Genomic DNA, 15,300 nt, shown 5'->3' on the forward strand with positions numbered 1-15,300 from the left:
CTGAATCATCACTGTTTGTGGTGCAAGAATCTTTGGCTGAAAAATTTAGAATGTCGTCCTTTAAAGTCTAGCATCTCTGCTATTGTTGTTCTCCTACATATTTCTATTTCAAAACACAAGCATAATACACAGTTTTTTCCAAGCTATCCACCTGTAATGTTAATAGCTAATTATTATTTTACATTATGTTAATTTGAAAGACTCCAGCTTTTCAGGTCAGTAGACCTTCTGTATCAGTGCTCCTACAGCAAAGCAGTTTCAGTAATGTTTCCTTGAACTTTCTCAAGCCCCTGTCATCACTCCAGCAGCAGGCTGGCTCTAATTTATAATGGCATACATTTACTGCCTTTTTTATATATTTCTATGATGTGGAGGCAGACACGTAGAGTCAGCATAATAGTGTGACTGGTGGGTCTCAGGGGAAGAACATATTTGCACTTGTTCTTCCACACATTCATCATGCCCTGTTTCTCTCATCTCAGCACAAACTAATGGCCTTTAACACTTAATTGCTGTATCAAGCAAGCTCATACACTTTCTATTATGAAGGAGGCAAACCTCAGCGGGCAAGTTGAGGCGCCCTAAATAAAAAGCAGTTAATTTTTTGCTCAATCTGATGTTTGGAGGAGAATTTTAGATGACTGTTCTTTTTTCAAATTTGGACATCATTTGTCGTTATGCTTGCTCTCAGTCAGGACAGTCAGCATTGCATGAAATAAGCAAACATATGCATAAAAATAGAGGTCAAATCACATTTAACTACTTTATTATTCAATGATGGGCACCAGGATCAGTTTTGCTCTTTTTGCTCTTGCACTTGTTTTTGCAACAGAAAAAAAAAAAAAAATGCTGCGAAAAACAAAATACCGGAAGGAACATAGCAGTTCATTATCACAATTTATCGTCTTGCCAGACTTTGGCCTTGCCAATTTCTCACTGACGATTGGTAACAGTTGATAAATTAAACTTTTCCCAAAACCTATCGGGGCTTGGGAGTAGGGCCACAACATCACCTCCATTCAAAATTTGAAACAAACACTCTTCGGCGCTTAGCGTCTACGTCACGGCTCTCAACTTACCCTCTGTTCCTTGGTTGGACGGTTGTTTTGGAGCCAGAGGAAATCTGGGAGATAGTTTGCTATCTCAGACTGAGTACAGAAGCGAACTGAAATTGAACAGAAGTACGAAGTTTGACATAGTCAGGTTAGCTGATCACAGCGTGAGTATAATAAGGCAGCAGGTGCAATGCATACCAGGTTTTTGCTGAGGAGCTGTGCCGGTGACCAAGGGGCTCAGTGGTGCTAAAGCAACCATGGCGACAGTATGTGAGGTCTCTGTTCCCTCCTTCAGGGAACTAGGGTCGCCATATGTAACCGAGACATTCCCTTTCAGTCGGTCACTCTCAACGTCACGTGAGTGACAGTCTGCCTTGGAAACATGAGCTCTAAGGCTTTACCAAGGACTATACACACATGATTCTCTGATTTCTCTGAAATCAGCTCTGATATGACTCCAAATCAGCTGGACCATCTGGGATGGAGTCACCAGCTAGAACTGACCGCGCACTTTCCTCTGTGAGGCATGCTGTCTGTTCGACCGAGTCCAACTCCATACCGAGAGGAGAGATCCTCTTCTTTGGTGAGAGGTTAGCTCTTTTCCCAGTTGTCCCGAAGGCCCAACAGGCTGAGGTGTTGGAGCACCAGGTCCCTGTGCTCGCACAACTGATCCCGAGAATGTACTAGTATAAGCCAAACGTCTAGATAGTTGAGGATGCGAACACCTTGCTCTCTGAGGGGAGCAAGAGCCACCTCCGTGGGAGACAGGGACAGCCCGAAGGGCAAGACCTTGTATTGATATGCCCGTCCTTTGAACGCAAACCACAGAAATTGTCTGTGGTGAGGCAGGATCAACACATGAAAGTACGCATCCTTCAGGTTAATCGATGCAAACCAGTCTCGGGACTGACGCACCCGAAGATGCTGGTTAAGGGCCTGGTTCAAAATCTAACAGATCCAAGATTGGCAATAACTCACCGCCTTTCTTGGGTACAAGGAAGTAAGGGCTGTAAAACCCCATCCTCATATTGTCTGGAGGGACCAGCTCTATCGCATCCTTCACCAGTAGGACTGCGATCTCTGCCCGCAGAACAGGAGCATCGGACACCTTCACTGTAGTGAAGTGGATGCTGTTGAACTTGGGAGAACACCCAGTCGAACTGAAAGCATAGCATAGGCTGATGGTCCCCAGAAGCTAGTGAGACAGGCTGGGTAGCAATAACCATGTGCCTAGAAACCGTACAAGCGGAACCACAGCCGTACCTGCAGTGGAGCAGCGAGGAGGAACACAGGGATCCAACTTGGGCGGCTTGTGAGTGAGCCGGAGAGGGGTGTGAGTGTGGGGTGCAAGGCTAACCTGGTTCCACAGGTTGGCAGAGGGTGCATGATTGGGGCCTTTGTTGACACTCTCGAACCGCCCGCTGCTGCAATCTGGCAAAGGAGCAGGATGAGTGGGGTCCGGTATTGGGCCGTCCATGAGAATTTTGTGTTTACGTCTAAAAAAAAATTGTGAAAAAAAAACGGAATTCTAGAATATTAATTATTATAATAATGTAATATATATATATATATATATATATATATATATATATATATATATATATATATATATATATATATATATATATATATATATATATATATAATATTATTATAATTAAAAAAAAAATGATTTTAATTGTTTACTTTTTCTGTCTGCAGGTGTGGCAGTGTGGCGGCAGTATGGAGGTTCTTCCGTGTGCCAGAGTAGCTCACATTGAACGCACAAAGAAACCGTACAACAATGACATTGACTACTACGCCAAGCGGAACGCGTTGCGGGCAGCAGAAGTTTGGATGGATGAGTTTAAGTCCCATGTCTACATGGCCTGGAATATCCCCATGAATGTGAGTGAAAATTTTAGCAATCACGCTCACCAAAAGCACACAGAATGAGGTTGTAGATTAAGTTTGCCAACTTGTCCGTTTTAATGTCATCCTCAGCACACAATAAATGCAAGTCATTGTCTTTGCAGTAAGTGATGCTGAGTTTCACACAGATATGCTGTAAATACATTATGCTGTATGTTAGTTTGAGTTGATTAATGAAGGGCACTCTTGTATCTTGCATTATGTAGTATTATAATTAATGAAATATGCATTTAATTTTAAGAATTTTGATATGTAAATATAAGAGTTTCTTCCTGAAAGGAACAGCAGAGTATTGAAAGGATAATTCAACCAGAGCCAGCACTTAAGTTATTAAAAGGTTTAATTGCACTGAAGTGTTTCAGGAATGGCCTTGGTCAATACATGGAATGAGATATTTCCCCACTGAAAAAGTATATCTCCTAACAATTTTAAAAAAGATAACAAGTTCATAAAGCAGTAGTGTTCAGTTACACACATTCTATTACAAACATACCCTCTCTGTGCCTGTAACTGGTGTTCAGTACTCAGTAAATATAGTGATGTTTACTTATAAAAGAAAGCAGTTACATAACTGCAAAAGTAGTCTTTCACGCTGTCAGTGGTACTGTTGCATTTTCAAACTGCAGATTTATACAGAAAATAAAGTGATTTCTTCTCTACTACAAATTTCCTTAAATACTGGCAAGAAATTAATAGAGTAGTTATCTCAGACATGTTTTTCGAACAATGTGTGTTTATTGATAGATTATGTTATGATCAGAAAAAGATGTTATTCACGAGCTGGTATTATTAAGAAATATTATGTTAATAGGTTTAAAATTAAGTTAATATACATACAATACAATACAGACCAAAAGTTTGGACACACCTTCAATTTTAAAGAGTTTTCTTTATTTTCATGACTATGAAAATTGTAGATTCACAATGAAGGCATCAAAACTATGAATTAACACGTGTGGAATTATATATGGAATTATATACATAACAAAAAAAGTGTGAAATAACTGAAAATATGTCATATTGTAGGTTCTTCAAAGTATCCACCTTTTGCTTTGATTATTGCTTTGCACACTCTTGGCACTCTCTTGATGAGCTTCAAGAGGTAGTCACCTGAAATGGTCTTCCAACAGTCTTGAAGGAGTTCCCCGAGAGATGCTTAGCACTTGTTGGCCCTTTTGCCTTCTGTCTGCGGTTCAGCTTACCCCTAAACCATCTCGATTGGGTTCAGCTTTGATGTCACAGTTCTGTACATTTTCAGTACAGCAGGAGAAAAACTAAATAGTTTATAATTTTTTTTTATTAACTTTCTTTAAATAAACACTAACAGGTAAAGTAAAATATATTGAGTATATAAAATATGAATTTTACTAAATGCTCTTCTCTCAACTTTCATTTACTTCACTAACGAGCCGTGGACACTGATGACTTTCCTGAGGTAAATTAAATTCTACTGATTGAGCGATTACGGGAGGCATGAAATGTAAAAAGATAAAAGGGATGATCATGCTGTTGTTTGAACAGAGGCATTTGTACAGTGATTTGTCGCGCCATATCAAAGAGCACCAAAGTTGCATTTATTGTTTGAACTTCCTGAAAATAAGGACATCATTTGAAATATGAGACATTGTTTCTTATCAAAAGTAACTGTCAGGATCATGGACCTGTTTTGTTGTGATTTGCCCGTCTTTGTTCCTGGTTTTCATTATATGGTCTTTTTCCTGTCCTCGTTTAGTTTAACTTATGCCCCCTGCCTGCTTCCTAGATACTTCCTAGATACTATTCCTAGCATACTGTGAGAGAGGAGCCGATCTAAACCGTTTTTCTTTTTTGTATAGTGTTTTTTGTTTCTGAAGTTTCTCTTATGGATCCCCCCGCCCGCTCTAAATACAGGAGAAGGGGGAAAAGATCTCTCGAGGGTCATTCCTGGAGGTAGCACATTACACCAGTTACCTGGACGACATGCTCTGCGTGTTCTACAACGCAAGCCTAAAACTTGCATGCAGTTCACCGTTGTCCGAAGATGGCCCTCTGGATAATTTTGCCGCCTTTGTGGAGTGGATACTGGTGAGAAACGGATCTCCTTTCACCGTTGGTCTCGAGGATGATCTTGCCGGATCCACTCCAGACCCAGTCCCCAGGCCACTATCTCCCCATGGTGCAGAGCATCAGCCCTAGCCCACTGATGATGGAGAGCCAATTCCCACCGCGATAAATGAGCCATTGCAAAGCCGAGCGGCTGAGCGGAGGATCACCCTGGAAGTGGAGCTCATCCCATTAGACCAGGTGCGAGAGCCTGCGACCACACCCACCATGAGGGAGCAAGCTGCGGACAGTTGGAGCACGTAGTGAAACTCCGCCCACTGCACCACGACTGAGGGTGAGTTGATTATACATTTGGGACTGCTGGACTTAAAAGGGGACTTAAGGGACTGGGAAACTGAGCTGGAAGTCGACTTGTCCCCTATCTTCTGTCCTTAGTCCCTTCTGGTCCGTCCAGCCCTGAGGGGGCTCATGTTCCCCAGTCCAGCCAGGAGTGGGCTCTGATCAGCCACTATGCTCTCCCTCAGCCAACCATCAATACCGTGCAAGCGCTGCAGGTCTGCCATCCTCCATCATCGCCATGGCTGGAGCATCTCTCTCTTGCATCCAGCCTCTTAGGCCCGTACTCTGCTTCGGCCCGTAGACCCAGCGGCTCCACCTAGGCTACTAGTTCCATCGCCTCTACCGTCACCTGTTTTGCCCCTGTCTTTGTTCCTGGTTTTCCCTATATGGTCTTTTTCCTGTCCTTGTTTAGTTTAATTATGATCAGTGATGGGAATAACGGCGTTATAAATAACGGCGTTACTAACGGCATTACTTTTTCCAGTAACGAGTAATCTAATTGATTACTCTTCTCATCTTAATAACGCCGTTACCGTTACTGCCAAAAAATGCGGCGCGTTACTATAACTGATGATTTTTTTTTTTTTATCAGACCAACTAGATCTCTGAGCGAGAGGCAAATACTTTTTTTCACTGTTCTTCCTTGGTTAGTGGGCAGAGCACGAGACAAGCGCATAAATGCTGACGATTGGCTGAGGTAGAGTAAAATTTCATTGTAAGCCAATCAGAGGTAGAGTTGGGCGGGTGTTCGAAAGCACGCATAGTAGTGATGGGAATTCGGCTCTTTTGACTCAGCTCTCTGAAAAGAGCCGGCTCTTTGGCTCACAAACGGCTCTTTAAATGACTTTGACTATAATATTTCAATTTTTATTACATAATTATTTAATTTCTATAGGCTAAATTTGAAAAAATAGAGTTGGCTCTTCAGATATGCGAGCCAGCTCCCGAAGTTCAACTAAAAGAGCCGGCTCTTAGAGTCGGCTCATTCGCGAATCGCGAACGACTCATCAAAAGCTCATTCGCGAACGAGTCGATCCATCATCACTAACGCTCATTCGCGAACGACCCATCATCACTAACGCTCATGAATTGCGATAAACCCATCATAACGCATAGTCGGACAGGACGGAACACACAGCGAACAACACAAGCCAGTCAGTCAACCAGAGACAGGTATGGCGACGAGCCCAAATAATCCAAAAGTAGCCTTCTCTAAATGGAAGTATATACATTACTTTTTCCTTCAAGAAATTAAAGAAACAATAAAAGTAAATATCAAAAGTTCCCAAAAATCTATTGTGTTATTTGCATTGATCCACTATATAAACATAATATCTACATACATGCCATTTGATTGGAGGCTAGTCTCACTTTGTCCCACAGCAACTTTTTTTTTTTAGATGTGTGTACAATGTTTCATGTTTCTGTTAATAATGTATTGTATTAAGTGTCCATTTCATTATAATATTCAGATTTATCATAAATAATTGAACATGCACATGTATTTTAAGTTCCTTTAAAGTGGAGTAGAGGTGGGGTCACATTTGAGCATTTAAAATTTAATTTTACTTGAAAGTAACGCAATAGTTACTTTCTTAAGTAACTAGTTACTTTTAAAATTTGTAACTGAGTTACTAATTTAGTTACTTTTTGGAAGAAGTAACTAGTAACTGTAACTAATTACTTTTTAAAAGTAACTTGCCCAACACTGATTATGATTCCTGGCACCTGTATTTTTTTATTGTCCCAAGTAATTAAAGTCTTTGCTTTTTTTGCGTTCTGTGTTTGTTGGTTGTGCTTGTTAAGTTGGTCTGTTTCCTGCCATCCCCAGTGTTGATATACCCTGTGTTCCATGGATTAAAGAGGATTGTTTTCACTTACTCATGCCTCCTGCGTGCTTCCTAGATAACGTACTGTGACAGTAACCATATATAAAACTGGAAATTTACAATGAAGTTCTGCTCATGCAGTGGCTAAAACAATGCTGCATTTGTTCGCTGTGTGTGTATATATATATATAATTAACTGGAATGCGCTGCACTGTAAAAAAATAAAAAATAAAAATTATAATATTAATAAAACCTTTATTTTTCTCAGTATAAACACTACTAGTTTGGTTGTAGCTATAAAAATTTTATTGTTTGACTGAATTAAGTGCTAAAATGCTTTCGAAAATCAATCACTTTGATTTTGCTTCCTGACATATGACTTCATTGCGTCTGTTGTAAAAAATAAATTAATTTTAATGTAATAAATTGTTACACATCACTGAACACATAACAATTAAGGTTCTACATAGACACATTATAACATTAGAGAATTTTGACTGTATATTAATATTTCAAGTTGAACAGGCTTCCATTGTAAGTGATTTGCATTGTAGACATTTTAGTTAACAGAGAAACAAAACCAGTGAAAAATGTGAATAAATACTGAAGCATTCTGTTTGGGTGTAAGCCTCCAAAATAAGGAACAAACTGTATTCTGTATGGATTGAACATAGTTCTGTTTCCTAAAATACTTTTACAGAATGGTTGGCAATCATACTCCTTAGTACTACCACTGAGCATCAGAGACTTAGTTTTAGATTCTGAGCATGTTTTTCCGAATACCATTAGAAGTTCTTTGCTTCAATCCACTGAGCACTTCTCCATGCTTACGTGAGCCCACTCGCTAGTGCTGGTAATTAAACAGATGATTATCATGTTAGTGACTCCTAATGAAAGAACAATTGCAGTCTCCCATGACTGACATAACTGCAAACACGCACTCCTCCTGTTCTCCCTGACAATTTTCAGACAGATTAGAGCTCTTTTGTTTATGAGCTATAAACAACTTGAACGGTGATCCCATTAAATTAATAAAATAATAATTAATACAATTAATAAAAACTTATATAATTATTGGGCTGATAACACCATTTATTTTTTAGCATGGAAACATTTTGGGTAGTTGATTAAACTTTTTAGAATTTTTGCTATAACTGTTATATATTTATAAAAAAAAAGAAAAAAAAAAAAAGTTAGTAGAAAAATGTATATACTCGATAGAAGTGACTTGTGATTTTTTTTTTTTTTCACTCAGAATCCCAGAGGAGCTGCTCCTGTAATTAGTGTATTTAAATGTTTTGCATAAAACCGCGCCTGCCAAATGAAAACTCACAGTCTCTTTCTGTTGTTCAAGAACCCAGGAGTAGATTTTGGAGACGTGTCAGAGCGTGTAGCGCTGAGGAAGAAAATGAACTGCAGGAACTTTCGCTGGTACCTCGAGCATGTCTATCCCGAGATGAGAATTTACAATAACACCATCACTTACGGAGAGGTAATAAAGACAAAGCAACCCCTTATGCACCTTTTAAACCAACAAAACCTTACATAGAAAGGCATGTACTTTCACACACTGTTAGTTTAATGTCTCTATAATTATGTGAAGAATCTATTATTCTGTTACACTTAGTTTTTTTTGCAGATTTTGAAGTAATAATTCACTTTACAAGGAGAGTGACCATTGTTAGGTTTCTCTAAATAATGCATTCAGAATTTAAAGGAAACATTTTCTTTGCCTAAGAGGGCCAAACGTCCACGTATACAAAATATTTATATTTCAAATCAAGTGTTCAGTTGAACTTTCTATATTGCAAAGTATACTGAAAACAAATGTCACAGATTCCACAAAAATATTAAGCAGCACAACTGTTTTCAACATTGATAAAAAATATTGATCATCAAATCAGCATATTAGAATGATTTCTGAAGAATATTACAATGATTTCAGAAGAAAAATTACTTTTAAAAATATATTTCAATAAAAATCTAAAAAGGTTAATGCTTAATAATAAAAAGTATTTATTTTTTTACTGTATTTGTATCCCTGGTATAAAGTACTTTCCATATAAGTACATTATTTAAGCACTAATTTGTATCTATGTACTGTTTGGTAAAAACAGCAGTAATAGAGTAGAAATGTAAAGATAATTGATTTCCATAGCAACAGTGTAGCAAGCATTGGGATTAGCTCCAATTTCCTCATAATGAGATTTAATGAGGCTCTTATTAACATTGGAGTGTGTGTGGGTAGGAGGAGGTATGAGTGTGTGTGTGTGTATGTTAGAATTCAGTTGGCCTAAATCTCAATAGAAGAGAAATCTTACAGTATTTTCAATTTGTTGCAGAAAAATGAGACCTGCATTTTTACATTGACCTCTGGAACTGCAGAGGCTGAAAATCTATTGCTATATTGGAATAGTTTGTCTCTGAAAATATCCTTGCTTGACCACAGATTCCACATATCTCATCCTCTGTCCGGTATTAGGTTTTATGGATGGTCAGTGTTGTCATCTCCCAAATGGATTTGACAAAGCATCTGTGCATCCATTTATGTTTAACATTCAGAGCAGCACTATGCTATGAACTAAATCAGGCAGCTTAATAATAGTCCACAGTGTGCTCATGCTTCTTGCACCATGGTTTAGCAATCTGTGTTTATTATTGTTTATTTATTTCTCAGGTGCGAAACAGTAAAGCCAGCGGATACTGCCTTGATCAGGGGTCAGAGGAGGATGACAGGGCCATACTCTACCCATGTCACGGCATGTCATCACAGGTTAGTGTGTTTTCTTTTTCTTTCTTTTTTTTCTTTTTTTTTTTGTATAATTTCATCACTGGTTTGGAGGTTAGTGTTAGTGTTAGTTCCATCATTGCAATTACATTACATTTATATCCTTAGCAGACAGCAAAAATCTTGTTGCTGAGAGTCAAAAATATGCCACGTTCACAAAGAAAAATTACTATATCAAGACTGACATATGCAGTGGTCTGGAGATAAGAAAGCATCATTTTCACGAGCACATATAGATGTGTATTGCAAGAATGAAATTAGATTTGTAATTGAAACACATCTTGTCAACCTCAGTGTACACTTATTTCACATTGTTGGTGCACTACACCATTGCCTGGAAATAGAGAGCAGTTTAGGTTGAAATTACCTATAGATTGTATCTCAGTTATTGTGTACTGTCATTTCATAACTACTTCTCTTCCATAATAGTTGTTAGAAGTGTTACGTATATTTGTGTGACACTTATATTCTAAGCCCATAGGTGGCGTTGTGGGGATATTCCCATTTTGTGAGAGTGGCATGACGTCGTCATGGATGCCAAATAAATAGGCGGTGAGGCGACAATGGTGGTCTCTCTCTATTGCTCTGCTTCTCATTGTTCTCGCATGCTTCTCTCTCATCGCCTGTTGTTTGTTTTTGTTTTTTACTTGTAAATTTGTGTTTTGATATGTGATATACCTTTTTACTTATCAGCAGTGGGTTGTGTGTTTATTGATTAGTTCATGTTTATTTAGTAAGAACTGAGTGAGAGAAGCAGTGGTCCGGAAGACTCACCCGTTCTTATTTTTTATTTCTGAAGTCAGATAAGAACTTTATTCCGAGAACAGGTGTAGTTAGGAATCTGTTTTCTTAGCTTTCCTACCTTGATTTTTTTTTTTTATTATCCATGAGATTATGTTCATAAATGTTCAGATTAAATGGATGTGGAATAATCAAACAGTTCTCCTATCGGGCTATGATCTTTGACAGCGTGATTTGAACTTTTCACTGTCATTCATACAAGCTAGAGACATGTTCCTTTGAACACATTAAAATACAATCTCTCTCTCTCTCTCTCTCTCTCTCTCTCTCTCTGCCTAGTTATATCTTCCTCCCTCCTAAATCTTGTAAAGGAACGACAGTCTTAGTCCATAATCCACCCCAAAGGGAAATAAAGCAATTGAAGTATATTCCTATTGTATCATCAAATTACAATAAAAGCTGGTTTTACATGATACAGCTAAGCTTCATTTTTTACCCATGTTTTATCATGTCCTTGGCCAATGACTAATTAAAAACAGAAATGATTCATGGTTGCTGGCACTGAAGCCCCAGTAACAATTAACCATTTGAAATTATTCATTTTCATTTATTTATTTATTTAAATTAATATAAAAAATATTGGTTGTATCCTTGCAAATCAATCAGAAATCTAAAACATATTCAGGTGGGGGTTTTAACTCTTAGAATTTTTTCTATGAATTCAACAATAATAATAATATTTGAAATATAAGATCATTTATGAAGAAATAATTGTTTAATGTTTTGATCGTCAAGCCTGTTCAAAAAGTTATCCTACTTGTCATTGTTTTCATGAAAAATACTTTGTCCTCTGTGAGCTTGTCTGTGTGTGGTACATCAGCTAAGTGAATGAGAGCTGGAATCACTTTACAGTATGCATGAAGATTAGCTCACTCTATTGTCCTCCTGCTGTTTTCACCTTGATCACTGGACAATTATCCTTGGTTCTATAGATTAACTTTACTCAATAGAGCGAGCTTGATTTTCATCGAATGTCAGCTTGTACTTCATTATGATGTGCTGACCTTGGGATCTGATATCTAAGAGATTGACTTTCAGCTGAATTATTGACCTGTGTTATTCAGTGCCATGTACTTACCATAATAGATAGCGGTTATCTAGACTTCCATCTCTCTAGACAGTTTGTGTACACTTCAGTGCGATGGTGCTCTTAATCATACAACTAAGTACTGCCTATATCAGTTGGAGTGTTCTTAAAGGAATAGCCCACCCAACAATTTTTTCAAAATATATTCAATGGAAGAATAGAAAGTCATACGGATAGAACAATATGAGGGTGAGAAAATTATAATGGTATTTTCATTTATGGGTGGACAATGTAATGATGAGCCAGAGACGTTCGGATCCAAATGCAGCGCTTTCCTAAAGAATGGTCAAACAGGCAGCAATCAAGAATGGCGTCAGGTGTGTCAGGGATAACCAGAGTCAAAACCAGAAACAAGCAGAGATCGGGGCAGGCAGCAGAGAATCAAAGGCTGAGTAATCAGTCCAAAGATCAAACACAGGAATGATAAACACAGGAATGACAAACACAGGAATGACAAACACAGGGAGAAGCGCTCAGAAATGTTACACAGACTAAACAAGACTTTGAAGTGAGTTAGAGTGAGTGTGCTGCTTTTATGTGTGTGTAAATGAGGTGCAGGTGTGGCAAGGAAATTGGCTGATGAATGAGGTGCAGGTGTGGCAGGGTGATTGTGATGCAGTGACTCATGGGGAATGTAGTTCCGGTGTGGTGCAACAGATGAGAGGTGCTAGTGTCCAGGTGACATCTGGTGGTTGATGGGTGAAATCGTCCTGAGTGGAGTGCCCTCTACTGAAGTTCATGGGCACTCCATCTAATGATCGTGACAGACGATACCTTTAAGCTGTATTTCTAAGACTTTCCATTTCATTTTACATACTACATAGTTCCTTTTCTCACATTGTAACTTGATGGGGTTTTTTTTCAGCTGGCGAGGTACACCACTGAGGGCTTACTGCAGTTAGGAGCCTTGGGGTCGACTACGTTTCTGCCTGACACAAAATGCCTGGTGGATGATGGAAGAGGAAGGACTCCGAGCTTGAAAAAATGCGATGCTCTCACAAGGTCCTCCCAGAAGCTTTGGGATTTTACTCAGGTAAGTGAACGCACTCATACAAAACAATTTATTTACTATCTTGCTAAATGCTTCTTATTAATATTTTATTCTCCACTTGAGACTTTGATGGATTTTATGTAACTAAATGGAGAGGGTCGTTTTGCAAAGAAAATTATAACTTTTAAAATAACTATCAGATATTTTAAACTTGGTTCTAAAAATAAAAATACTATTTTCTTTTTTTTTAAAGCACCCTTAATACATATTTTAATGTACACCAATGTTTAAAAGTTTGGGTCTGTAAGATTTTTATTTTTTATGTTTTTGAAAGAGGTTTCTTATGATCACAAGGCTACAATTATTTGATCATAAAATACTTTGCTGCATATCTTTTTGATGATTCTTTATTCTTTTCTGAATATAAAGTTTCAAAGAAAGTCATTTATTTGAAATAGAAATATTTTGTAACATTATGAATGTCTTACTATCACTTTTTTATTACATCTTTGCTGAATATAATTGTTAGTTTAAATAAATCTTGCTGTATGTAGTGTGTGATGCCAAGAATAATTACATTTGTTCTTAAATATTTATTTCATAGAATGGACCCATCATAAGTCGAGACACAGGACGTTGTTTGGAGGTTGAAATGTCAAAAGATGCAAACTTTGGCCTGCGACTGGTCGTCCAGCGCTGCTCAGGACAGAAATGGGTGATTCGGAACTGGATAAAACACCCCAGACATTGAGGAACATCCAACCTGAAAAATAACCTCCCTGAGCAGGAGAGCAGCCATAGACACAAACCCCTGACAGTGGGATTGAGACAGACGAGGAGAACACTCTTTTGGGGTAAAATGCTTTCAGTATAGATGCCTAAAAATGAAAAATTGTCTTTGGACGTATTTACAGTTGAGCGAGTGATAAAGCAGAATGCCGTCATCACAAGGAGAAAGACTTGCTCATTGCAAGTCCTCTGTACAGACTCCCAGTTTACTGAAGGATAATTGTGTTCCCGAGAGGAAATCTGATGAGCTGTCTTGGTGAAATTCCGAGAGAAATATTCAAAAGAGTTGCGGAAAAAAAAAGAGCGAGGAAGCGAAAGTTGCAAACCCCTCTGAGCAAAGTCTTGAGTTTTACTTCTTATCAATTGCCATATCAACACTTATTTCTTCAGGCTGTGAGTTGCTTTGGATAATTTAATATCCACACTGAAACTTTAAATGGGTATCCCAAGTGCTACAGAACAAAAAAGAAAGTAGTATAGACTTTAATAGTTTCAGCTATTTTAGCTATCAAGTATTTTCTTTCCTTGATTTACAGACTTAATTGCTAATGCACAACAAAACCATGTGTTCACTCAAGAACTCATGTGCCTTTCTTTATCTTTATGCCATCAGACCAGGGAATGTTCCTCCCTAAGCATGTACAAAATATTTGACTTTAAATTAATTAAAATATGAATATAATGTTAAGAGGTCTTATTATAGAAACGCGTTGTAAAATACTAAAACAATATAATCCAGGAAAATCCAATAAAAACAAGTGTTCTTTTATTTTGTACAATGTTGTGTGATTTAATTTATATGAAAATCAGTGAAGAAAAATGATCAATGTTGATAGAATCAATGACATCACATTTGGAAGCAGGGAGTATGAAAGGTTACTTTTACATGTGAAAAAATATTTGAAACCCATTGTATTTCAATGTGATTTTGTAAACAGGACTTGAAGTTATGCATTGGAAATTGAAAAAGTGCCCTCCTTTTGTGCAATGGGAAATGTTTAATAGATGTGAAATATTTAACCAAAAATGAACAATTGGCTGAAAGTTTATTCACTCTCAGGACATCAAATATGTAAGTAAGATTTGGAGAAATTTAGCATTGCATCACTTGCTCAGCAATGGATCCTCTGAAGTGAACGGGTGCCATCAGAATGAGAGTAAATGAATAATCAGTGCCAAAAAATAACCTTTATTTTTAAGAGTGTAAGAGGGATTGGTATGTAAGAGGTACTAAACTAAATGTAGAAGATGAATTCAAGTTTTTATGAATTCATGAAAGATTTGACTTTGTACTGAAAAACTATTCAAAGTAATGTTTTTAACAAGGTAGACAGAATGAAGTTTGATTTCCAGTTAACATTTTTGCATCCACAGTTTATTGTCTGAAGCTCTATGTCTGAACTAGTCGAGAAAAAGAAAGGACAACCAGAGTTAAGCTTTGCATTTACACACACTTTTACTGCGGGATGTACAATCTAATCATTACAAACCACACAACTCATCACTAGAGCACTGAACGCTTCTCAAAGCGATCAAACTCAGCATGCAGCTTCTCTTTTTTTCTTTCCTCTCTCATCTGCAGTGAAAGCCACTCCATTTCTTTCCACTCAAGTGTTTATTGCTCATGTAGTCCTGAGAGAGAGAGCACAATGCCTGACAATGGCAGA

The 15,300-nt window shown here is 37.8% G+C and overlaps 1 protein-coding gene across 2 annotated transcripts in view; it reads left to right on the plus strand.

The window, feature by feature from the left end:
- Nucleotides 1-14,412, plus strand: part of galnt9 (polypeptide N-acetylgalactosaminyltransferase 9) — a 92,134-nt gene extending 77,722 nt beyond the window's left edge. For both annotated transcript variants that reach the window (XM_052596494.1, XM_052596483.1), the window contains exons 7-11: nt 2,757-2,942; nt 8,532-8,669; nt 9,855-9,950; nt 12,719-12,886; nt 13,449-14,412. In XM_052596494.1, the coding sequence (XP_052452454.1) occupies nt 2,757-2,942; nt 8,532-8,669; nt 9,855-9,950; nt 12,719-12,886; nt 13,449-13,595 (735 nt within the window). In that variant the 3' untranslated portion in view covers nt 13,596-14,412. The remainder of the gene's footprint in view (nt 1-2,756; nt 2,943-8,531; nt 8,670-9,854; nt 9,951-12,718; nt 12,887-13,448) is intronic.
- The last annotated feature ends 888 nt before the right edge of the window (nt 14,413-15,300 follow it).

Source organism: Carassius gibelio, chromosome A5 (assembly GCF_023724105.1).
Source record: "Carassius gibelio isolate Cgi1373 ecotype wild population from Czech Republic chromosome A5, carGib1.2-hapl.c, whole genome shotgun sequence".
Taxonomy (NCBI): domain Eukaryota; kingdom Metazoa; phylum Chordata; class Actinopteri; order Cypriniformes; family Cyprinidae; genus Carassius; species Carassius gibelio.